A 27,091-nucleotide genomic window follows, 5' to 3' on the forward strand; every position below is an offset into this window, starting at 1 on the left:
ACAGTGAAATTCTTAATTACCAATGTTTTTCAGTGCTTTCTAGATTAAAACTAACCTCATAGTAAAATCGAAAAAAGTTGTTCCACAAAAAATGTTGCCATAACAAATAAACAATTCTGCACTACCTTGAGTCATATCGACCGCTGTGGGAATTAGGTCTTCCGCAGTTCATTTATTATTCAACTTCGAACTAACTCATTATAATGACACGAGTATGCATGAAATACATCATTAAATGCATGACATGTGTGTGCTGTCCCATACAGTGACCGTGGGCACACTGTAGGTAATTATTGGGCTGGCAACAATGTACCTGTCACAATGACTTTTCATTTTGACGGTTGTGCTTGTTTCCCGCGGTTTTATTATAGCGTAGCGATATCGAAGGAGAACCTTATTTGCCCTTCCCCTGAAAAAAACCTGCAATTTTCTTTATGTATTAAATTGTACCTTCGCGCCAAAACTTTTGATCCGGGTGTGGCAGACAGGTTGTCTCTAAATACAATAAAAATAAACACAAACTTCTGAATTGAGATCCAATTCTTCTTTGAAATCGGTTAAAAATATGCCGTCTTACCACAAAAACTTTTAAACGTCAGTTTATGCCTTGTCTAAAAAAATGTCAAATTATGACGTTGACATATGGTTCATTTTGCAGCCAAAATTTTATTAGACAAGTGTAAAACAGGGTTTAAAGTTTTTGTAGTAAGGCCCATGATGTTTACCTAATCACGAAAGCACATTAATTGGTGTATTAAGTTTCAAGGCGAGAACAAAATGTTGATTAACCAGTACTACTGATTGCAAACGTATTATTAGCTTTTTAATATCCGGATAAGGCTTATACTCTCTAATCAGGCTGTAATAGCTCCGCGACTGCAGTTTTTCAAATTAAATCAAAGACACTTAGGTACCTTTTTTTTAACGACGTCAAAAATCATCAAATGACACCTCCCGCTGTGGGTTAGCAGAGGTGAGGGAGTGTCAGACTCTTACTGATTAAAAACCGTCGTGTTCCGTCGTAGGCCTTTTATGTACCAGGGCCGCGGTAACTTGCGCGGACAATCCCGCAGCCCCGGCAGACCTTGGCCCTGTTGTGCCCCGCTGGACACTTAGGTACCTACGATGCACACTAAATAAATTTACAATCCTGAAGTTAGCCGTATATCACGCCTCGCGCATGCGCGTAGAGTTCTGACCTTCTTAACCCAGTTACCCGGACAGCCTAATCGCTCTTGGTAGGGACTGGTTGTCAGACTTTCTGACTACATATGACAACTGCCAAAGATGTTCAAATGACAGCCGCAGCCGTGCCGTACATATAACGTGCCTTCCGAAACACGGAGGAACTTGCCATAGAGTGTTACTAATCCATGGAATGACCGCGCTAAGCGTTGCTTAACCTTATGATATATCGACCCGTATTACTTGACCACAGGCTCCTAATAAGCGGCTGCGGGATTGTTCGCGGCCCTGGTACATAAAAGGCCTACGACAGAACGCGACGGTTTTTAGTCAGTAAGAGTCTGTCACTCCCTCACCGCTACTAACCCACAGCGGGACATTTGATGATTTTTGACGTCGTTAAAAAAAAAGACTCCTAATAAGCAATAGGTATTCATGAACATTCATAAGAAAATGATCTACGACAAGTCGTAGTTGTGCGGCGAACGTTAATGCGTCAATATAGGTACTCAGCATTGCGACTATTGGCTTTGTACATATTACTGCAATTCGACAAATTCTACCAATACTAATTAGGTTAGGTACTTAATAAGTAGGCTTAAGACTGTGGTAACTACTTCACGCATTTGCTTACAAAAATTCTATGCTTCTCTAATTTTTCTTAGGTTTTAATTCCTTTTCTGATTCATATTCTTGTTTGTTAGTAATCGAGTCAAATAGGACATGAATTGGCTCAACTAAGTATTTTGTAAAGTTGTTTCCCATATTCTGTTAGAGCTCAACTCATCTCTATTCTTTATCAAAAAGGTTGTATTGATTAAGCGTAGGCAAGACCAACCAAAGAGATTTGTTAGATAGAGAATAACCAATGAGGTATTATATTAAATAGTTTTTATTAAAAACCTTATTTATTTATCCACCTCAACAATTTCGCAAATAAATACAGACAAACTAATTAAATATTCAACCGTCTCCATTCTCAAAATCGCGCCAAAATCGTTGCGACAAATCGCAAGTGTGCGGAGAACGTTAACTCGAGTCAGCATTGCGACACTTGGCGTGTTAGTGTGTTCTGCGCGTTCTGCAATACGACATTGACTATGTGCTATATGCGATACGGTATGTCAAGGCGACTGCATCGTTTTAGAGGTAGGCAGAAGAGTAACGCACTACATTAGAATATTTTTAATCGATTTTTTGTTGCTTGGATGATTTGGCGGGTAAAAAATGTATGGAAAGCGGGTCGAAAGAGGTTCTGTTTAAAATGGTCAAGGCTTTGAATGTATACAGCCTATTTATGTGTCATATTTTAAAAAATATGTGTAATAAACATGATTTATAAAGTTCACTGACTTTTGGCATTAAAATTAAAATTAAATACACAATCATTCATAAAATACCACCACGTTCATTAATAGCGAAGTTATTTCAACTTTATTTAGCAGTTATTCAAAGCGGTTCCTATCGATACTCCATCGAATACCGCTGGCATGGCATGCTAGATTTAAAAAGTAAATGTTTCAAATTTGGAACATTTGTCGATCCTGCTTTTTTTTCATTCGCGTAGTCCGTTGCAGCGGGGGTCACACGTTTTTCCGAAGAAAAATATTGGAAACCATTTTTGCTGAATTTTTCAAATTAATAAACCCGCAGTTTCGAAAGTAATTGTGTAAAATATTATGTCGGTGCATACTATCCCTCTGGTTACACCTTTCATTAGAGGCCCGAGGTTCCCGTACAGAAAGAGTGAGTGTTTTGTTTTCTATTTTATATTCAAGGTTGTTGTTTCAAGGCATAAGCAGAAATCTCATATTCTTAAAGAAATGATATAATTTTAATGAGAGTAAGAAACGTGCGTTGCCATTCGTGACCCAAATGTCACTATCTTAATGGAACAATCTTACCTCACAATTTTCGATAAGTATAAAGCTGTATGATAATTTTACGCAAGAATTTTGCTTTAGATGGACCGTGTTTTCAGATTTTTTAGTCTTAATATTTGTAATAATTGGAATTTTACTGTCACATAAAAATTAGAATGACATTAATTCCGTAGATATGAATTGCGCCATTTATAACCTATTCTTATCCTTATTTAAAAATGTATTAAGATGAAACCTTTATGCTTTTATAGTCATAGTTCAACATTGTAAACTCTGTGTGAAATAAACTATTTATTTATTTATTTTATTTATTTATTTAATTATATATTATTTTGGTCAGTGGGTCGTCTTAGTTTGTTTATGCCACTCTATGATAACATATTTATTTTTCAAAACGATACATAAGTAGATGATGTCTTTCAGCAAATCACTGAAAACATAGCTTTTCGTCGACTAGCTTATTTTTTTATATGCACATTATCTTGCTAGTAATTAATTAATATTATTTATTTATTGCTAACTATGATTTGTTATAATAACTAAGATCATTGCAATAATTATAATATTTTATAACGATAATAATCTTGGAGCTGTGTGCCCATCCCGTGAGTAATTGCGAGCGATAGAATCTTTATTTGCTGTTTAATTCAATAAATTATTTTTGAAATATTATCATGCACTTCTATCAAACCAGTTGTAATAAGCGCATCATTAATTTTTATATTACATACTAGTTGTTTTCCGCGGTTGCACTTGCGTCCAGCGGAAACTGTTTAGGTGCGCATATTTTTTATGTTTGCAATAGTTTCGGCGCCTTTTGGGTACCAAAACATAAAACTTCCAAATTTTTTATCAGCAGATTTTGAGATTATAACGTCACAAATACACAAACGTTACGTTCTTACATACATTCTGATATCCGCCATTTCACCCGCGTCTTTGGGAGACTTTTGACTGGACCCGGACAAAATAGAGCCTATGTTACTCGGGAATAGTCTAGCTTCCCAACAGTGAAAGCATTTTTCGAATCAGTTCAGCAGTTTCGGAGCCTTTACGGTTCGAACCAACAAACAAACAAAAAATAATTCCTGTATCATATTAGTGTATAGTATCCCTACTAATATTATAAATGCGAAAGTAACTTTGTCTGTCTGTCTGTTACGCTTTCACGTCTAAACCACAGAACTGATTTTAATAAAATTTGGTACAGAGATAGAGTTGACCTTGAGAAAGAACATAGGATAGTTTTTATCCCAGACCTTTGAAGAGTTCTCTTGGAAACGCGATATAACCGCACTCTACGCGGGCGAAGCCGCGAGCGGAAGCTAGTGTAGATATATAATCAAAGATTAGTACACAAGTGTGTTTAGCAGGTAAGGTTGGTAATTTAAATTATCCAATAACGATTTGTCTCCGAAGTTTCACAATTAGGCATCTGGCAGCCATGTTAGCTTTAGTGTCAAATCGATTGCGAAGCTATAATTTATCGCTTAACGTGTTACGAGGTATTGGCGAGGTTTACTTGGCGATCATAATGAGTGGTCTTACCACCTTTAAAAAAATACAGGTATTAGCTTTAGGCAGGTTAGCATCCATCAATCATACCTACTTACTGATTTTTTATCAAATTAAAAAGAAATAACATTAATAAAATTAACGGTATTTTGAGCGAGATGGTGTCTCAAGTTAAATTAAGAAAATATCGAATACAAAATACTCCACCATTTAGGTATTAAATAAAATAATAATTAGTATAAGTAGGTAAATTGCACACACACAATAATTATACGTAACAAAATAATAAACCAATTAAAAATAACCTATAAGTCTTGATCACAATCGACTTTTACCAATACCTACATAAATCTATCAATTCCTTTAGACCACTAAAGAAATCCCTATAACAGTTTAGTAGATAGCTTTGACAGACAGACGGGTATTTTGTTATAATAAGTAGCCATTTCGGTGTCAATGCTTTCCTCGTAAAAGTCTGTGCGCTAGAGAAACCTCATATGACGTAGATTGCAGGACTGTTTTGATAAAAACGTATAAACAGAATGTGCCAAAAAAAATAAAAAATGTGTAAGGATTTTCATTGGAAGGTACCTGATAAAGAGTCTATTACAAATGAATTAACACAGGACTATTATATAAAAAACCACTAAATACGTAACCACTTCCTACACTTTGATAAAAAGCCTAACATGTTAGTAAAGTTTCATAAAAATCTGTTCAAAACACAGTAAAAAACATCCACTCATTAAAACTTACTCATGTCATGACTCAGATGTCATGTACAAATTTTCATAATAAACACTATTCTACAGTCTAGTTTTTGCATCAAATGTTGTCCTATATTCGATGGCACACGGTGTCACCCTCACCGGCAGGACACACTGGATTTGTGGTTCGATGACCTGTAAAAACTGTGACCTCTGTCCTAGGGTCACTTGGGGTCGTGACTGTTAACCAAATATTATGTTGTAGTCAATTTTGTCGAATTAAGTGTATAATATGTAGTAGGCGTTGATAGGTTTTAATTACATATCAGTACCTTGATATTTTCTATTCGATTTCATTAGAATAAAATATTGTATCTTGCAATAATTATGCGAAGTACGAGTACTCCTACATGTTCATTATTACTTTCATACTAAAGGTATTGTTTCGATAAATAAACACTTGTGGACATTTAGAAAGTTCAGCATTGTTCCTTAGCTATTAGGCGGCTATTACAACTACTGCTGTTAATATTACTATGAGTTGTTCCTCCCAAACCGGGAGTGATGGCGGCACTTCTTTCCGCTCCCAGATAAAAAAGCCCTTCTTTATCCTTATACATAAATATGTACTTACAGATAAGTTTCCAAAAATCTTTCAGTAGTTTTTGCTTGAAAGAGTAATAAACATCCACACCTCACGTTTTACTATTAGTATGACAATATTAAGGTGGTCTTCCATTGTCCGCAGGCAAGTCGCCGTTCTTCCCCGGCGTGGAGGAGGCGGCAGTGGCGGGGGGCGCGGCCGGTGCGGGCTCGCCCTCCGTGCCAGACCAGGATGTGGTCTCCCGGCTCTCGGCTGCTGGTCAGTATACCTTGCAGAACGAAGTATAAACAGTTTCCCTTGCAAAAAGGCTGGGCTAACTTCGCATCCGCCAAGATCTTTTATTCTGACAAAATCGCTGATTTATTTTGTCCCTCGCGAACCCAAACTCGTCTTGACGGAGTCTATGCCCAACCCTCTCCAGTCATTTATTCTTAAGTTAAAGGTTTGTCCCAATCAGTTGAAATCTACTTTGATCAACAGTCAGTCGTCAGCCGCATGCGACAAACGCATGTGTCGAAAATCCACCTTTAGCTTTCCTTTCTGATAGTATTTGTTAACTTTCATGATCCACAATTACATTTACAAATCTTACTTGGAGCTGAAGCTCACTTCACATTTAGTATCAATTCTGTGGTCCCCAAACAAGGCGCTGCCTGTATCTTGGCGATCTTTACCAGGGGACACAGTAAAGAAAACGAATCAAATAACAAGTTCCTGGCTTATTTTAAATGTTTGTTTTGCTTCTCAGGTCTGTCAATGTGTGTGAGCGCGCTGGGCTCGCCGGCTCGCTCGTCGCCCGTGTCCGCGGGCTCCGAGCACGGCGAGCGGTTCAGCCGCAAAGTCTTCGTGGGCGGGTTGCCCCCGGATATTGATGAAGGTGAGTATAGTCAATGAAGCAAACACTTGCTCACTTGCTGGGGGGTTTGTTGCGCCACTTATCATATCATGTATTGCATTCCATAATGTACATTTGGTGGAAAATATAAAACAATAGAGGTAGTCACAATTATGGACCCTGATGGGCACAGCAAAATAGTTAGAAGAGGGGAAGGCGTTTAATGTAATATAGTAGTATGTAGTATATTATTTAAGTATTTACATATTTATATTATAATATTACGTATATTTTTGTGCACTTCTTCCCAGTAATAACACATAGGAAGTGGTAATGGGTGGGCGTTTTTGGAGCTGTGTCTCATGTAATTCTGACGTTTGAAAAAGTGCTGTTTTAGCGTACTTTTAATAAAAGATTTGCGATTTTGATTCTGCTTCGTACTGCTGATGTGGCAAGCCATGGCTGTATACATTTATGAACTGGTACACATCATTCCGGTAAACGACATAAAGCAAGCAAAGTGAAGCAAAATGTAAAGTAATTATTAGGTGTTAGATTTTCTGGTTTCCTAAGTACCGACCTTTACTGTCGCTGTTGCTTTTGCGTCTTTTTGTGAAAATAAATAGTTTTCTTTCTTCTTTCTTTCTTTCGTGTCCCAGGAGTAACAGCTTAGCCAGTCTAGAAGAAGAACAGAATCTCGGATATTTATTCACAAACAGTAGCTAAACATTAGTCACTTTTACAAAGTCAGTTAAAAACCCAATCACTCGAACCTTGTTGTCATTTGGCAAACGGTCAATTTGTTTTCATTATCATTGGCTACCTTTATTTTTTATGACTGACATTATTCAGCTACATACCTTTGTGATAAGCCCCGTAAATAAGCAAATATTTCGTTGTGTTAGAAGCCTAGTTCCTAGCCTTAGTTTCCATATTTGAATATATAAGAGGTATATAACGATTTTTTTCATGAGAAGCCGTCAAATGACTTCTCCCGCTGTGGGTTAGCAGCGTGAGGGAGTCTCAGACTCTTACTAAAACCCATCATGTTCCTTCGTAGGCCTTTTATGTACCAGGGCCGCGGTAACTCTTTCGAACAATCCCACAGATATATAAGGATATTGTATATTTAATGAGGAAGTTGTCGATAGCAGATTGGGGCGTAGATTTGAGCCCGGCTGACCTACAGCGTGCTCCATTGGGAAATATACAGGACGCAACACGTAGGATTCTCTGAATTTTGTGTAGGTGTAGTAGGTAATACATATATATAACGCCTCTGCCCTAGGTATTCTACTGGGAATTCTAATATTGAGGTACTTGAAAGTATTGATCGATTTTGCAGAACATACATAACCACACACTTACTATTATACTATAAATGCAAACTTTGTCACTCGTCCATCTATGCCTGGTTTATATGTACTTTAGAGCCCGAGAAAGGACGTAAGCTATTTGACCTAGTTGCAGAAATCGGTTCTCCCGAAATGCCGATGAAACAGCTTGACTATACTTCTATACTACTACCATAAATAAGAAGCATTTTTTTTCTTTGTTTATCCCCCAAAGGCTCCGAAACTGCTGAACCGTTTTCTTTTGGGAAACTAGACTATTTCCGAGTAACGTAGGCTTTATTTTGAGTTTTAAGTTCCTGCGGGGCATGGGTAAAGTCAACAGTAGTATGGCAACAGTTATAGTTCGGCCATTCAGAGAATGCGTTCCTGACACGTCGCGATTGAACTGACGACGTAACTTTGCAATGGCGTTGCAGTTACGATAAAAATATTTTTGCTGGTTGTTTACCGTTTTAACAATTGAGGAGCATTAAAACAACATTATTATATCAATAATCAATGAATGTTATTACGTCGTCAGTTCAATCGCGACGTGTCAGGAACGCATTCTCTGAATGGCCGAACTATAGTTGGCAATATTTCTCAAGATACAAAGCTCAGATTCCAGCATTATAATAATATCAGTTTACCCACAACCAGACCTCACAATCCCCTGGACATCTGATGTAAATATCCAACAATGCTCATTCAGGCATTGTGAATTTATCAACGGACCATTATCGGGACAGGTTGACGCGCTTTGTCCTAACTGGGTCACTAGATACGCAGATACCATTCAAATGAGTTATGAGATTTGATTGAATGGGCCTCTACCCTCTTTGGGCCGTGTCAGGGATTTTAGGAGTTGAAAGTTTGTAACTGAAAATGGGAAATTGTAAGGCAGCCTTTATGGTCTAGCTATAGAGGTTACAATAGGCATGATGACAGTAATCAAAAATCATTAAAATAATATATTTATTAAATTAAACTTGAAGCTTGGAATATAAAACGCGCATTGTTTTCTTTGTTAATAATGTGATTAATATGTATTTTTATAAAATAAAATTACGAAATAAGGCAATCCGCCATGATATCTTGAACACCAATCAGAGCTCGTGACGTCATTTCTCAAAACAACTCGCGCGAAAGCGCGAACGTCACATTTCGTTATTGTGAACTTCCACTGCGATCTTTGTTTTTAATTAATTAATTGTTTATAACACGAGTTATGGAGCCCGGATTTATCAAGGCAAACAGCGCTAATTTGCCTAGAATTGATATCATAATGCTGGGAAAGTTTTTGGCATCGAATAAAGATTTTTGTTCAGCTGAATTTAGAAATGTTAAAACTTCCATGTAAGTATACTAGTTTAATTAAAAAACAATGAGAGATGAAACCTAACCTCGAAATAGTTATTTACATTATAAACTATGCTAGAATCTAGAGAACTATGTAATAACTTACATCAAAGTGATCTTCACAAAAAAAAAGTTGTACCCTGGGCAATATTGCTTTTGAATCTCGCCTTGCAAGTTTAAGCCACTTGTTTCGTATTTTTTTATTGTGAGGAACGTACACAAATAACTTATCAGGAGTTGTTTTGGATGTGTTCTTACACTGGGGGACCCCACAACACCTATGCGCTTTCGAATTCATATTTAATAACACAAAAAACTTAATTATTGCACGAGCGTTGTTTACTTGCGTCTTGTAATTTCAGTCGTGACGTCACAAGTGACGACATGACACTGACAAGCGTTTTCGCGCCGGATTCAAAGTGGACAGAGAAAAATGCAATTATTTGATAAAAAAACTTCGCATTTTCTTAAAATTAATAATTTTTCATATAAAATAGACGTATACCTACATCATACAAAGGAATTTAAAAATTTGTCATCATGCCTATTGTGTCAGGAACGACGAAACCAAACTGCTTAAGTTGGTTAATATTTCCTTATGACTCTTTTATAAAATTTCACCTCTACTGGCCGATTTTTAACATCCGTGTGTACGTGAAAACCACATGAAAATCCGTTCAGTAGTTTTCGATGTTACTGCAGGGCTGGGTGGGAGTGATAGGGTCTGCTGGCCATGGTCAATCCGTGACATATTGCATAATAGGTACTCTTATATCAAATCTCCTCTTTGCCTCGAAGACCACGTTAAAAGCTATCGGTTTCTACTGAAAATCAAATAGAAACCCATTATTTCTCCTCGCATTTGAACAACCTTTTTCCTATCGACATAATAATCGCAACGATGATTAGTTCCACAAACATTAATAACCAGGTCAATATCGACTTCCAAGTACTGGCCTTGGTGCTGCCATTACGTTGCAGTTGCCTGGCTGTTGTGGCCCCGTTGCCTAGCAACCGTTGTCGGTCAACTTCTAGCTTTGCCACTCAATCATTTATAAGAATGAATGCATTTCGAGTTTCGGTTCTGATTGTTCTATTAACAACTTTTGTAGGGGAAATTTTCTATTTCTGTGCTTCAGTAAGGCAATCTTCTACTCAAACAGTACTCTCTAATTTTGTACATAATTACATTATTATGTAACAGATGCGCTGCTTGTACTGAAATATTACGTACATTGCTCTATAATAAAATGAATCAGCAATGTCTTTAACTGCGGAGTTCAATAACTGCTGATTTGCTTAGGAAAGATAGGGACATTTGATATTAGCCCTACAAGCAACGTCCATTTCCTATCTATAGTAAGCAAATCCACAGATAGGTTATTGAAATCCCAACGTAAGACGATTATAGTTCGGCCATTCAGAGAATGCGTTCCTGACACGTCGCGATTGAACTGACGACGTAACTACATTCATTGATTATTGATATAATAATGTTGTTTTAATGCTCCTCAATTGTTAAAACGGTAAACAACCAGCAAAAATATTTTTATCGTAACTGCAACGCCATTGCAAAGTTACGTCGTCAGTTCAATCGCGACGTGTCAGGAACGCATTCTCTGAATGGCCGAACTATAGGTGTCGGTAACTTTTGATCATAAGATGTCAATGCTGTTTGAAGACAAAGTTTAGGAACGGCGCATGATAGTCGGAAGTTAGACAGATTCCAGTGTGTAGCAGTAAAATAGATGATTAGATAATAAGCCTCCGGCTACAAGCTAATAAAGGTTTGTATGACGTCACGCGATGGCCGCCGTGACACGTGTCAAGTTGTAGGTACCTATGCGGTTCGATCGCAACGAGGACGCGCGTGGGAAGCGTGCAGTTTTACTTCATACTCCATATCGACCTAATGGGATGCGTGCGCTAGTCTATGTGCACTAGTTTTAACTAGAATCGTATATGCTGAGTAATCTGACGGTCAGCTGGATAGATCTAGGTATATTTAGGTTACCTTATTGCAGGGATAAACTGCGATTGTAGCCTTTGGGCCATGAATAGGTATTAACGAAGTAGGGCTGATTGAATTACCTACAATTTTCGTCAACTAGTGTTGCTTGTCCGAAGTTGGCTGCTATAGACATAACGCTAGGCAAGTGCGATGTGTCAAAAGGCTGAATTCAGAGATGCAAAGTTATTTGACGGTCGAAGATTCTGGGCACGGAGCAAATACAATGTATTGGTATTTTCCCGACTGTACAAATGCCGACTTTTTGTTAAGAGGCCAAGCTTTTTTGAGAACGGCTGCTTTCATAGCCGATTGTTGAGAATTCTGACTCTAGGGGCTGCATTGGCTTGCAGCCCTGCAGGCCCACATGACAAGAAGTCATTGATTGATATACCTAACATGTTAAATTATTGTTTCAGATGAGATTACGTCGTCATTCCGACGGTTCGGGCCGCTGGTGGTCGACTGGCCGCACAAAGCCGAGAGCAAGAGTTACTTTCCGCCCAAGGGTTACGCGTTTCTACTGTTTCAGGTATGTTCTCATTCAATGTTCAATTTAATCACGATTTTAAAGGTGGTGTTTCTCAATTAGAAGGTAAGGAGGTAACATTGTTTCTCTGCCCTTATTCCCATTATTTATTCAAGGCCAGTGCAGCATTTCTTCTTAGAAACCTTCCTATCTCATCGTCTTTCACACAATCCATCCATAGTTTCTTTTATCCTTTGTTGTTTCAACACAAAGAGAATACATATTTATGAAGACCTTTTATTTAATGCAGAAGGAAGGTACATACACTCTCAAATTCATGCAAAACTTAATGACTTGGTTTTCTTTCAAGTATTAAAAGAAGCTACCAAAAATTTGCAGGACGAGAGCTCAGTAGCGGCTCTGATGGAGGCGTGCATCACAGACGACGACAAGCTGTACCTGTGCGTGTCGTCGCCCACCATCCGCGACAAGCCCGTGCAGATCCGGCCGTGGCGGCTCGCCGACGCCGACTACGTGCTCGACGCCAGTATGCCGCTTGATCCACGCAAGACTGTCTTCGTGGGTGGCGTGCCCAGACCTCTCAAGGCTGGTGAGTGAGATTCCAAGCCAGTTTGAACTAGGTATCCCTTTGTATTGTCGATCTTGTCTTGGGATAAAGCTGGTGAGTCGCCTCCGAAAAGAGTTTGAACTAGGTGACCCGGGAGTAGCTGGTATGGATATGGTCGACCCTCGCAAGACTGTCTTCGTCGGCGGGGAGCCCAGACCTCTCAAGGCCGGTGAGTAATCCTCGAAGCAAGTTTGATAAGCTGATCATCGTTCGTGTCCCGGGATATGCCAATGTAGATATTTGGCTGCCCCCCACTGAGAGTGGAGTGTACATATTGGAGCAGGTCTTCCAGATATACGCTATGCTTTTGCGGTGTCATCGCCAACGATTCCCGTTTGAGACGGAATGGATCCTGTGGCTAGCCTATATTCAAATCTCAGGACAAGTTGAATGATTGGGTGCTGATCGGTTTGTTCTGACTTCGCGGGCGGAGTGCCTCGGCGCTTGAAAGCTAATTAGGTTGTAGATCTTATTAGCGAGTCTCCCAATTATCCTGTGTTTTCGGTGAAGATTTTTGACAGGTCAAGCAAGATACTGATGGCGACAAGATACTATTATTTTTAGTCGTTTAGTTTTTACATTTTGTTTATGAGCTAAAGGTTATTGCCACAATAACATTGCTGATTTATTATTTTCGATTTCCAGCGGAGCTGGCGATGATAATGGACCGGCTGTACGGCGGCGTGTGTTACGCCGGCATCGACACCGACCCAGAGCTCAAGTACCCCAAGGTCTGTACCACTATGATGTACCACCTACCTAGTATTCACTAGTTCTCCCCGTTTTATGTTGTACCAGCTAATGTTACCCGATTTTACATCGTGAATCATTTTCCCGTAGCTATGATACGTATATGAGAAACACGATGCTAATTGCAATGTATGGTAGTTTCTCGAAACAGAGATTAAAAGTAAATAAATTTCAAAGATTAGCATGATCAAAATGGGTTTTTAGGATGATTATCATGAATAGTTACAGCGACCAACTGAGGGAATATACTATTATATAATTCTATCTAACAAGATATTATGTATGAGGAGTCATGTTTTTTATTTCCCAACAGATAATAATGATGTATGGTTGCCTAAGTCCATTAAAAAATTTGAAGATTATCTTTAGCTTAATCCACTGTTATAAATTAGGGTGGTACAATATAGGTTGTGTATGTGCAGGGCGCGGGCCGCGTGGCGTTCTCGAACCAGCAGTCGTACATCGCGGCCATCTCCGCGCGCTTCGTGCAGCTGCAGCACGGCGACATCGACAAGCGCGTCGAGGTAAACACACACTACATCAACATCGTCAACATCGTAGTCGTCAAAATCGTTGTCATCATCATCAAAATCGTTATCATCATTATCAAAAACATCATCGATATTAGCATTTTAGTAATGGACTTCATTATCAATATTGTCGTCAAAAATAATTGACATTTTCAACCGCCGAGAACCTGGAACTTCATTCTTCTTCATAATTCTCTTTACTTTTTTTGTAGAGACTTTATTTCTTAATCCTGATTTCACACGTAGATCATGATCGTGGGACTCATGGTAATGATTATTGCCATCAACCAACATTTCTTTCCATAGCAATATGAGATGGACGCATCTTCGAACACCTATAATTCATATACCGTCATAATCATTTTCACCATTGATATTATTAGCCAACATATGCATTATAGTGTAAACTTTGAATCGTCTCGACAAAATTCTTCATGGGATGCTTTTTAGTTTTAGTTTTTTTTTTCTGAATAATTCATTTATTTGGATAGATATTTACATATTTACAATACCTTTATATAAAAAATACTATCGTAATAAAAAAAAAGAAAAGTTTTTTCTTTTAAGTATTTTTTAATAGTTTTTGATTAAAATGTAAATATGATTAATCCATTGGCTCTTTAATTAATAGTTGTACGTGTACGTTCCAGGTGAAGCCGTACGTGCTGGACGACCAGATGTGCGACGAGTGCGCCGGCGCGCGCTGCGGCTCCAAGTTCGCGCCCTTCTTCTGCGCCAACGTCACCTGTCTGCAGGTGCATAACTACTACTACTATGTATCAAGTATTGCTCTGGTCACAATATGTAGATCCTCGTATAGTTATCGGCACGGACAATGAGCTCTCGGCGGAAGAGTGGGGATCGCTTTGCGCTGTACACTTATGGCAATAAACCAATAAATCACTTCTGTGCAGGTGAAGGTCTCAATATCCTTGCCGATGAATAAAGCAAATATAGGGCACTAGCTTCCGCCCGTGGCTTCGCCCGCGTAGGGTACGGTTATATCGCATTTCCAAGAGAATTCTTCAAAAGTCCGGCATAAAAAATTATCCTATGTTCTTTCTCAAGGTCAACTCTATCTCTGTACCAAATTTGATTAAAATCAGTTCAGTAGTTTAGACGTGAAAGCGTAACAGACAGACAGAGTTACTTTCGCATTTATAATATTAGTAGGGATATTACTACCAAGTTACATCAAAATCCAACTACAAATATACACACATACAGCCTCAAAAATGTTTTTTATTATAGTTCGGCCATTCAGAGAATGCGTTCCTGACACGTCGCGATTGAACTGACGACGTAACTACATTCATTGATTATTGATATAATAATGTTGTTTTAATGCTCCTCAATTGTTAAAACGGTAAACAACCAGCAAAAATATTTTTATCGTAACTGCAACGCCATTGCAAAGTTACGTCGTCAGTTCAATCGCGACGTGTCAGGAACGCATTCTCTGAATGGCCGAACTATAATAAATACCAATAATAAAATGAAAATAAATGGCATTCAAGTCTAGGAGGCCTTTTAGGACCCTATTTGGATTTTTCAGTGTTCCTGCCGGAAGCTCTGTTATTTAATTTCTCATTTGATGATTTGCCAACCCCAAAAAGCTTAATAATATATATTTTAATATATAGCAGTATATACTTATAACTTCTAGATTAATTTGTATCGAACCTTACTTGCTTCGTTAGATAGGGACACATTTCTGAGAATTATGCATTCGAGATACCTACCAACATTTAAATAACTATAGTAACTTCCTCTAACTTATACATATCTTTGACAATATTTAAAATGTGATAAAAGCTAACTTAACATTGTCTTGTCCTCCTTCTTATAGCTTGACTATCTTTGACAATGTTTTCTTAAAATTTCATAAAAGCTAACTTAACATAATATTGTCTCCAGTACTACTGCGAGCACTGCTGGGCCACGATCCACTCGCGGCCGGGGCGCGAGTTCCACAAGCCGCTGGTGAAGGAGGGCGCCGACCGGCCGCGCGCCGTGCCCTTCCGCTGGTGTTAGTGCTCTCTGTTTAACATAGCTCCGCTCTCGAACCTTAAGAAAACGGGGACTTTTGGGACCTTCTGGACTCTGTTTTTGGGGGTTACAGACTCTTTTGGGGTCCTTGTTAGAAGTTTTGGGATGTTTTGGGCTCTTAGTTTGGGATATTTTGGGTTTCTGAGACTCCTTGGTAGAATTTTGGTGTATTCTGGACTCCTTAGTGTAGTGCTTTTGGGGTCTTCTGGACGCTTGAGTAGTGCTTTGGGGTTTTTTGGAGACCTTTGTAGTACTTTGGGGTTTTTTGGACTCTTTTGATAGTACTTTGGGGTTTTATGACTCATTAGTAGTACTTTGTGGTCTTCTGGACTCCTTAGTAAAACTTTGGGGTCTTATAGACTTCTTAGTAATACTTTGGGGTCTTCTGGGCAACTTTCCAATACTTTGGGGGTCTACTGAACTTCAAAATGGCACTAGTGTTTTAGACTCCTTGTCTAAAACATGCCGCAAGAGATTATCATAACTTCACAGCCTAGTACAGAAACTTGGACAGCTTTACTATCCTTGCTAAATCAAATTGATTAGTTCCCAAAAACAACCAGAGGTCGAAAATGTCACCCGAAAACCAAATCAGTATTAGTTGATTAATTAATGTATAATTAGTGAGAGAGTGGAGCGGCCGCGCCTTTTCCGCGGACCCTAACGTGTTGTACTCTAACGGACAGTACTTGAATACCTGTACTAACAAGAGCCACGGTTTCAAAGAACGGGGAGATTCTAAAAACTACTAAAATGGTAGATTTTACGTGGGGTGAAACTGGTCTCCCCAAATCAATTCTTTATTTTTGAGTGGTGTTATGTTCCCTTGCAGAAAATTGATTTGTATTTGGGGTGTTTGCCTCATTGATAATTTTGCCATTTAGGTTTTTAAAAAACTGCTAGAAGTCGGTGTTACTTCGTGTAATTTTGTTACGCGACTTGTGGAAATATACCTAAAAATATTCACATAAAATGTTTTAACCAAAGATTTTATTTTAAGCCCAGCAGATGTTTTCATGATTAAAAATAAAAAATTCTTTAATAATCCCCGTTCTGAGTAACCTGGCTTCAATATACCTCCCACGCCGCAGTCTCGTTGCAAAGATGAAATATTATCCACCAACGAAAATAATTCACCTTTGCAAACAATATCTGCCCAATTCACACACCGGGATATAGTATGGAATGGTAAAAACTAGTCTAATATACTGGCAACACTGTAGTATGCAACACCTTGTTTTTGTTGCTGGTAACATTGACTTTGCCTTGTCAACGCTAACTAAGAAATGCAGAGAGATGGACTGAGCATGGAGATTGACTACCTTTGAGATTTTTAATAATCGGGAAAAATAAATTGGAAAAGAGAAGAACTGTCTTCATCTCTCTGCACTTTTGTCAGTAGTCATGTTATGGTTAGGGAAAGTAAAATCCATGTTTGTATGTCTGTGTGAGTTCCCTCGTTTGGCAGCGTTACCATACTGAGTGATTGTTATATAAAGTGTTCAAATAAATATATCTGACTGCACTTTGGCAGATAACGCACTAGGCAGCAGCAAGCAGCAGGCTGCGCACCCATCTTTGCCCAAACCCGCGGCCGCCGCCAGGCTATTCTAGCCGCGTCTACCGGACTGCTGGCTGTCTAGTGCGGTATCTAGTAATAACCACTTCGAGTTCTCCTGCCTTAAAAACCAGGCGTGAAGGTATACCTATCATTATTTAGACTAGTTTTTCAGACAATTTGCACCAACCGGCTAGGATTTTTTTATGATGGCAACACCATTTTTCACACTGGACTGGTCACACCGCCAGTGTGGGGGATTGACTGCTCAGCTAAACGGACATTCGTCGCGACTCGTGGTCTTTGGAATCGATTCGGGAATAATCGATTGTTCGATGAGTTTATCGAATGTGTTGCGGCTGACGATTATTGTAAGTGCTATAAAATAGAAGCAATTTAGTAGGTAACTAATTTTTTGATTATATTAGTGTGAATATTCGACTCGATACTGTCCTTAAAGTCCGACTGCAACATATACGATAAATGGTCCGAAAACGATATAACATTCGATTGCAAAGTAATCGATTTTTCTAGTCGATAATCATTGGCCACATACCTCTGATTTTGCAAACTTCGCCATTGGCGCCTAGCAAATAAAAATTGCAACATTATCCAATGTTTAATGTTAAGAAAAATATTATAGAATGGAAGTACAAGGCGTCGATTCAACTGACTCGTTTTGGCGGGATTCCGCCATTTTTAAATATTGGTAACTTTATTACGTGGCTTGAATACACCAAGATTTTCTTTAAGTGCTATTAGGATATTGTGTTACATTAGAAATAGGTAGATAATTACTTTAAACAAGAAAAGCTGTAATTTAAGTCTAGTAAGAGCAATTAGTTGGACTATGACACGTAATAAAGCTACAAATATTGCCAGTTTATAAAAAATCTGCTACATTGGTAGAATTTTCGCAAAACCGGGTTTGTTGACGAAAAAGATTCGATTTAAGCAAAATATGTATCCAAAACTTAGCTAGATGTCCGTTGTCATTTGTGGATAGGTAAGGTCACGAGGTGACGCAATCGCGGCTCGTCGCACGACAGTCGCATTTGTGTACGCTCACTTATCGTAAGATACTAAGCGTAAGACATAAGTGAAATGTCTAATTTTTTGAAAATAACTGTACCTGTGTAGCTAGAGACAATTTCCTCATATTTTTCCTTTGTTTTTACTATTGAATTAGAATTCTCGACTTGGATATTGTTGCGGTTGTCTTATTGTCCCGTTCGTGTTGCGGATGACGCGTTTCAAACGATTTTCACATTTATTACTTGAACGTTGCCATTGACAAGGTTTGTGCTTTTTCCAATCATTCCCTGTTTGAGTCCTGTATGAATTGTAATATTAACCTTACGAGACTTGTCATTGCAACGCACGAGTGACGCCAGGGGGTCTGTTCTCTTGTGTACTCATCCCGCTTTCGAACGTGGACACCTAAAGGATTAACTATTGGGCTCGTTTTGATTTCGACAAAGGGAGGCGGTAGGGACACGTTTTTAGTACAAACTTAACAAAACGGTTACCAATTTGGCTGTAGTCTTGCTCTGCAAGTGGTGGGGATGCGAGTGCGGCGAACTCGTCCAGTCCTGTCTTGTTAGGAGAATTGAGTGTTCATGAGATTTAGAGTAGTTTGAAGTTCAAAGGTTTGGTAAGTCTGTCCGAGTCCGGCTTTCTGTGGCACATTCACACGACTCGAGTCCCAGCTACCTGACTAAAGTTCGCGCTCGACGGTCCCCACGTTTTATTTTTAGCGTTAAAAAGTAATATATTGAAAAAAAAAACTATTTTTTTGAATTCGCCGGGGTAGTGCAATAGATGGTAGCATAGTATTTAATTATCGGCACATACTAGCGGCGTTTAGTTTGTTGCAGCCAGGGCCGCTAGTAGGTCTGTTTGAAACTATTTAAGATTATATTAACCTTATTAAACCTAGTGTAAATAGGAAGGTTTCACAATTTTTGCCTTCGCGCTCGTTCACTTGGGATTGAGATGGAATACATTTTTTGTGGAGATGTGACTGTGTTTACTGCCCGAAGCAAATATATTTTAGCTACAACATCTAACTAATAAATTTGTGAGCCTGGCTCCAGTCTCTATATTGCCATATTGATATAGTTCACCACCTAACTAAAGTATATTCGCCTCAATAGCAGTAAACGCTTTTAAACACCGATGTTTAATTTATGTCGTGAAACGTCCTCACGGATCAATCGCGCGAGATTAAATTATTCACATAACTATTGAACTCGAAACGTTTTGAAATTGTTTGTGTTGGAGGGAAGACAGATTAAAATTCCTGGCAGACTGGACTTACATTGTGCCTTGTGGAACACCGTTCATTATTGAAAGTTGTAAGCAATGGCTCAAAGTTCGGTAGTTTATTCTGGGTCACGGTTCAACGTATAGAAACGCTTACGAATTTCAATATGTTTCTACACAGTTGGTTCTGTACACTTTGTTTTTGATCGCATTTACAAGCGGAGATGCCATTTTATATATATCTGGTTTACGAACTGCTACAGGTCCAATGAATCTTCTTAGAGACCTGATTAAAATGCATCTCAAATTGAGTGTAGCAGAATTTGAACTCAAAATTTTCGATATCTTTTCAGTATAACGTGTACTTAAATCTTAAAATTAACAACGGATACACACTGTGTGGAGTTAGATAACGTATCCCGAAAGACCACGGAAATAAAATAGACTGTAGTAAAAAGACTTGCGCGGATTTTTTGATAATTTTTTTCATGATTTCGATGCGGTTTTTCGTGTTGTGTGGTACCTTTTTTCGAAAATTATCATGAGGCTTGATAGTGCCTTGTTGTGGCGTATGAGTTCGGTGTACCCCTCCCGACGTAGCTCGAATATTGGAGGTCTGATGGACCTCCGAAATTGGGTCGTTTTACTGTTCCTTGTGACGAGTCAAAATTATTATCGTCGTTTCCCCCGTTTGGCTCGCGTTTCGGTCGAAATACGGGTCGGTTTTACTCCAAAAAATACCCTATTTTTTATTCTTCATCATTGTGGCCGGGGTAAAACTGGCCCCCACTAAACGTTAAGTAGGTACAATTTGTATTAATAGTAGAAGCATTTTAGTAAAAATTTGCCATATAGGCGCGTCGCGAAACTTTTTATGTCGATGAAGAATGTTCAAGTATTAATCAATTAATGTAGACAAAATATTTGAAGAAAAATAATATTAATATTATATTTTTCTTAGTATTTAGATATGTATGTATAGTATTTCGGTACAGAAAGTTTCGCGGCGCGTACAGAATTTATAAAGTCGCACGCAAATGTGTGAAAATCTCTTATAAACGATGGGAATTCATTCTAGAAATGAAGTGGAGCCAGGTCATGTTATATCGCTCTGGTGTAACTTCCAAATATATCAATCATTTTGTAGATTATCTGGTTTCTTCGTCCATTTCTAGGTGAATTTCAGATCTGTTAGTAAATTAATAGTTTCAGTATACATAATAGCAAATGCGAATACAATTTCTCTAAATAAAAAATAGAAGTTTCCTAGAAAAATATTTAAAGACACGCCTTGATCGCCCCGAACACCTTATATAGGAACCATTTTCACTTGCGCACTTTGTATCATTAATTCATTTTTTGTCGACTGATTTTCGTTTTTCTACTGCATTTTCAAATTTGGTAGTTTTTCAACGGTTTTGTGGCAACACTTTTGAAAAATTGATTTTTGTTTGTAGCCTTTTGATTCTGCGTCGCATCGGTGCGTTGAGTTTAGACTAAATTTATTTTTATGTTTTTCTTTGTGAATTTCGTACACTCGTTCGATGTTTTTGGTGGTTCTTTTTCATGAAATTGCTCAATGGTTTTTTTTTGTAAAATTGTTTAGTACTCCCTACCCCCCACCCCCCTAGTTGAAATTAGTCTGGCGGGCGATGGTTGAATGTATGGTCGCACTGTCCCATTTTGTATTTTTGTATTTTTATAATAAAAAAACGTAAATAATGTGAATTCGGATGTGATTTTTTTACTTTAACGCGCAACGTTGTAGTGATCGCTTGGGTTTAGAACTTTTTATAAAAAAATAATGAAAACGGATCTTCAAGTTGATAAGCCAAAATAATCCTTTGAGCGTAGCGGTGGCAACTAGTTCGGGAATAAATAAAAAATATTAATCAATACTTTACTATGACTATTATTCAACATGACAATTGACTCTATAATACGAAGAAAAGATCTAAATGAGCTATGAAAGCAACGAATCCATTAACAGATCAATATTTAAACTACGTTCAAAGCTCTGAACCTTGAAGATCTGTTATGCCCAGCGGTAAAAAAACTTAATAATTGGTGTTAGTATTAAACCGAGGTGTGTTTGGGATATGTGGTCTGCCTGCGAGCGGTGGGCTAGATTTGCACTACGCCTAGGGCTTATGACGACTGTACCGTCATGTTACGCTGGTCACCGGCCATTGTAAACTATGTGCCTGTATATCCATCACTAAAAGGCTAGTATTCTCATGAAGTTCCGAGGCTGGAAGCTCCCACAAGGAATCTGTTACCCATTTATTGATAGAATAGTTTACAAAATATGACTGTGTGGCCAGCAGCAGTACGCTTATTTACCAATTTGGTAGGAAGCGACAGATTTTTAGTAACTAATTTTGCTATTTAGTTGAATTAATATATTGCGCGGGGGAAAGTTTCAATTCGCCCTCCCTTCTTTATTATTATTATTGTTTTCTCTTGAGGTTTTTATAACCTGTTTTCTCTTGTCTGTTGTAGTTCTTAATGTCGCCTCGCATTATTATAGTTTTGACTCTCGTTTAGTTTCTTATTATGTGGAGATTTTGACACAATGACGCGGCCGAGTTCGAGTGTGGCAGACTTCAGCAGTAGTTGGTAATGTTAGTTGAATTGTAGGGTTGATAGATTGTTTGTGCACCGCGTCATTGTGGCAATATGTCAGGGCAATCGTCTACTTTTGATGGCATATGTAGCGTTTGAAAATGAAAATATTTTTTAGTTGATTTGGAGCGTGGTTTAGTTTGTTGAGGCGGGGCGACGGTATTCTCGCACGTACCTTTAGTCGCTAGTTTGTAGTTGTTGTTTTGTCGGCGCCGTCGCTAAGCGGCCCTCGTTCACGTTTGTACGTTGTCTGTTTTTTCTATGGACGGGTGTGCTGTTCTCATTAATTTTAGATCGTAATTTTGTCGTTTGCATATCACTGCGTGCGGTCACAGCAGGGGGGCGTCGCGGTGTCATTCTTATACATTTTTTGACGTGAAATTTGTATCTTTATAAATGAATTGTTGTTGTTGATCGGTGTATCGTCCCCCACGTTACTCCCGAGTGAGTTTCGCACTTCACATGCATGTAAATAGGAGTTAGGAGAAAACAAAATTTAAGAAAATCCGCAAAAAAATAATGTTTTTTACGATTATGTCGGTGGCGGAACAGAGTTAGGAAAAATTTTTTCGTCTTAGCGTCGCCCGAATCGCCCGGGTGAGTTTTGTAAATTCTTGTGCTAGAGTTTTTAGTGAAATTAAAGAATAGCAAAGAGTAGCGCAATTTAAACTAACCTAGTTGAGTCTAATAATGTACCTAATATCTTGTACCGTTGCTAGGACAATATTATTGTGTTTTTTAAATAATAAAAAATGATTGCACCGTTTTATCTTCAGGTGTTTTTTCACTGTTTACTATATAATTTAAACTATATCGAAAGTTGCGGTGGATCTAAATTTATTTTTTTAAATAATATTTTCGAATTCAGTGGTCTCTTGTTCAGGTAATTGTTGGAACACTGGAGTATTTGTCAAACGATTAGAAGCTTTATCTGACCATTTATATCTGAGACTTCATTTTAGACAAATATAGAATATAAGTTTGAGTAAAATATGAAGTCTCTTAGTATTTACTTAAATCTTATTGACACTCGTTTGCATTACTTGAGTGTTCCAGCATTTTGTCTCTGGGCATCGTACAAATACCAAGTTTCTACTAAAAACCACTCACAGAATGTTATCTATTTCGTAGAAATTATTTCGTCCTAAGATTTTTACGATGCACAGCGACGGTTCTATCTCCGAGGCCACATTATAATTTAAATTGATTTAAAATAAGATTTATATATTTTTATATGCAGTTGTTTCATTCATTGTTATATAAAATCAATTTTGTTGATACTTGATATGAAATTGAAACAGTTTTTTTGCCAAACTTTTTTATTTGGTGCCTTTGGGTCTAATGTGTGTTTCTGTAAGCGTTTTACGATACCTAGTGACAGCTTTAGTGAGAAATAATTAAGATTAATTTTTAAGCTTTCTTTTTAGACTTAAGTACATTTTCTAAATGACTGTGCAGTGCCGGTGAAGTTGGGAATACGGGAAACGGTGACAGGCAAAGTATATCGCATGCTATCCGTGCGTGACTTGTCAGCGCCTGTCACTGTTTTAGACAATTTCAGGCCATTTTTAAGCATCTTTATTCCCAGTACGACTGCTTCCGTATTACCCTTCACCGCCGCTCGACATTAGTTCCAACGGCACCAAACTGCGTCCCGTGCCCCTTGTGTTGGCCTCGACACTCGCTTAGTCTCGTTTCACGCCCGTGACTTACTTTACGACTATTGTGAGATATTAAAATGAATTTGAAACTTTCGCTCTGTGTTTGTATTGTAGTTTGCTTTCTGGGGTAGTGCAATTGTTTGAATTTGTTGCGGGGATGAGACTGTGCTTTGCAGAACATATACCTACAGCTTTCCCATGAATAAGCCTTGAGGAAAGAGATTTTCTGGACACTATACTTTAATAGTCGTACCGTACCTCCTACGCCCATGCACGAGGTTACTATAACACCTAGTAGGAGAGTAGTGGCAGTAGGTAGTGATGTCTTGGAAGTTTTGTGCAAAGCACAGTTTTATACAAGCCCAAGTGTGTCACAGATTATTTTTGTAAGTACATTATTTTTATTAGCTACATCCTTCTAGTTTCGACCAAAGACAGTATGCGGCCCAAAGTTACCTACCAAAAAGACATAATTGATTCCTATTTTTTACTTAATTTCCGGTGAAAAATCGCTTTTTTGTAAACATTTTTTTAATCACCCGCTTGTTTTGATGTATTTTTGATGTTATTCCTATTTATTTTTTACCAATTTTTTGTATAACTTTTTTATCGATTATTAGGTTTATTCACTAGTAGTGTTAGTGTTACATTTTTTCAGTATTTTTTTCGAGTTTTTTTTTCTATTATAGGTAATTTTACACAGATTAGTATAAGCTTTCAGCGAATATAAAGTTTTTGCACGTTGGCCGTAAAATAAGGTATATTTATGTATATTTAACTTGGAATAAATAGAAAAATGTAAAAAAATCTGTTTTAATATTGCAAATTAGATTCAAATTTCTGAAAAACGGAGCTTTATTGTTTTCCTTTTTAATTTTTAATTCTTATTAAAATGTATTACGATTTTTTATATATTTGTATTTATGTAAAAACTACATAATTATTGTAGATAAGTAGTTTTGGATTTACCTGCGTTTTTCCTTATTTTAAGAGTGTTTTTTTTATTTTATTTTGTTGTTTGATAGTATTACTTAGTGTTACGCTTATTGGGGACTACGGTGAGGAAGAATATTTTACAATCTGACGGTAGTCAGAATGTTTTGACACGATTGTAATGTTCCTAACTATAATATATTGTATACCTATTTGTGTTTATATAAGTATTTTGTTGAAAATATCACTCAAATGTATTACAACTATTATGATTATACAAGTAGTTTATTGTTATGTATTCAGTATTGGTATTATATAAGTACTTAATTTTTGTTTATTATATAAATCTGTAAAAGTTCGTGTATAAATAGAAGTCACAAGCTACCGTGAGATTTAAAATAAATTTTATGTATTCAATATGCGCCCTCAGGTCCCCAATAGGCCAGTAGGTATTGTTTAAAAACTGAAATACTTGAATTTTTATATGAATTTTATTAATATAATATGGTATTTTACTAAATATTAGTCCAATATTAAATCTTTACCTGCTTGTTTTATTTTTTAACCTTTATGAAAACAAAATTTTAGCTCAACTCAACTTTTGAAGCATGGCCTGGTCAGCAATACGACGTAGGTATTATGAATGGTACACCTATGAAACTGATCATGGGGATGTACCTAGTATATGGAGGTACACAAACTGGCAAAAAAAATGCATAATTACACGAAATAACAACAATACTGACAAATCTAATAATACCACTACAGTATACTTACCATAATAAGAAAATGTCAGTAGAACCCATAGATATAATATTACTAAACAAGATTGCGCACGCTCAAAATATATATTTACGAAAATGAACTCTATTCTAACGCAATAAGGTACTAAATTGGTTGCATAATACACAGAGGCAAATCCGAGCCGAGAGGGATAGTTCGAACGGAGGCTGTTTGTCTCTTTCTAACACCTTGCCAGCATAAAAAAATGTTGTGATCAAAAGTTTTGTCTTCCCAAAAACAATTGAATCACTTATATTTTTATCTTATTTTAACAATTGTAAGTCAACAAATTAATAACAATCGCATTAATTTATTCGTATTTATTATTAAAACATAAACAACATAAATTTTTATTTTGCTTTTTTTTATTTTCTAGCGGTAACCCTGAACATTCTTGGCGCGTAATCAGCATTTAAAATTTTGTTTATATTTTTTTTGTATTAAATCAATTTAAACTATTAAAATGGTGAAAAAGTGTTGCGTTTCTACTTGCAAAAGTGAATCCTATGGTGGTTGCAATATATCGTTCGGGGTTAGCTAATAATAACATTTTCGTAAACCAAACAACTAGGGTGCCCATGAATTCTTGTAACGAGTCAAAATATAGGTGATGGATTTTAAAACTGTTGTACTATTGTTATAGCTTCCCAAAAAATGAAGAAAGGCGACATAAATGGCTCAGCAGTCTATATATGAAGTAGAAATACAAAAAAAACAGTCTTCACTTCGAATCTTCCTGCTTTTATACTGCTAATTTCCGCTAATTATTAAAAGCCTTTATTAGTATCTTAAGGTCACAAACTGCGTAAGTTAAAACTTCAATACTAATCTGTGTTTAATAATCTTAGCAAATTCGGATTTGTCTCACATAGCTTAATCTCATAGTCACCCTATTAGAAAGGGACAGACAGCCTCCGTACTAACTATTTCACTCGGCTCGTTTTTTGGGTTAATATGCGCAGTCCTGTTTACTAATATTATGTCTATGGTAGAACCTGACATATTTGGTCATGCATGATGGATGGTACATTAAAATTTTAATCCATAGGAGGAGCAGGAAATGATATTCCTTCTCTCTCGTGATGGTAAGACGAGGAGTACGCGCAAAATACTACCTACTTATTCAATCTACAATAAACACGGACTAGTAAAAAAGTACGTGTCAAAATAAAACTTTTTGTACTAGCCCAGAAGGAGCGATTCGTAGCGATTCTGTCGAGAGTTCGCGCGCTAGTCCATAGTGCTGGCAATGTATTGGCGCCTAGTATCTCATTAACGCACGAAACGGTTGCGAGTACGCTCCGGATCTTTATTTATTCAGAATTACAACATTTTTAATAGCTAATACAACTACTACATGGAGTGCTTGAGTTTTTGAGAAAGTAGTACCTTAGGCATGCGCCACAACGG

General features: G+C 37.5%; 1 protein-coding gene across 4 annotated transcripts in view; it reads left to right on the forward strand.

Annotated features, from left to right (window-relative positions):
• The window catches only part of LOC124644400 (translational regulator orb2), a 69,671-nt gene extending 44,229 nt beyond the window's left edge, over positions 1-25,442 (forward strand). For 3 of the 4 annotated variants that reach the window (XM_047183722.1, XM_047183724.1, XM_047183725.1), the window contains exons 3-11: positions 6,039-6,152; positions 6,643-6,771; positions 11,850-11,962; positions 12,299-12,509; positions 13,173-13,258; positions 13,700-13,801; positions 14,458-14,562; positions 15,725-15,836; positions 17,391-25,442. In XM_047183722.1, coding sequence (XP_047039678.1) covers positions 6,039-6,152; positions 6,643-6,771; positions 11,850-11,962; positions 12,299-12,509; positions 13,173-13,258; positions 13,700-13,801; positions 14,458-14,562; positions 15,725-15,836; positions 17,391-17,470 — 1,052 coding nt within the window. In that variant the 3' untranslated portion in view covers positions 17,471-25,442. The other variant, XM_047183723.1, reaches the window with a different exon arrangement.
• Positions 25,443-27,091: the final 1,649 nt, after the last annotated feature.

Source organism: Helicoverpa zea, chromosome 30 (assembly GCF_022581195.2).
Source record: "Helicoverpa zea isolate HzStark_Cry1AcR chromosome 30, ilHelZeax1.1, whole genome shotgun sequence".
Classification (NCBI taxonomy): domain Eukaryota; kingdom Metazoa; phylum Arthropoda; class Insecta; order Lepidoptera; family Noctuidae; genus Helicoverpa; species Helicoverpa zea.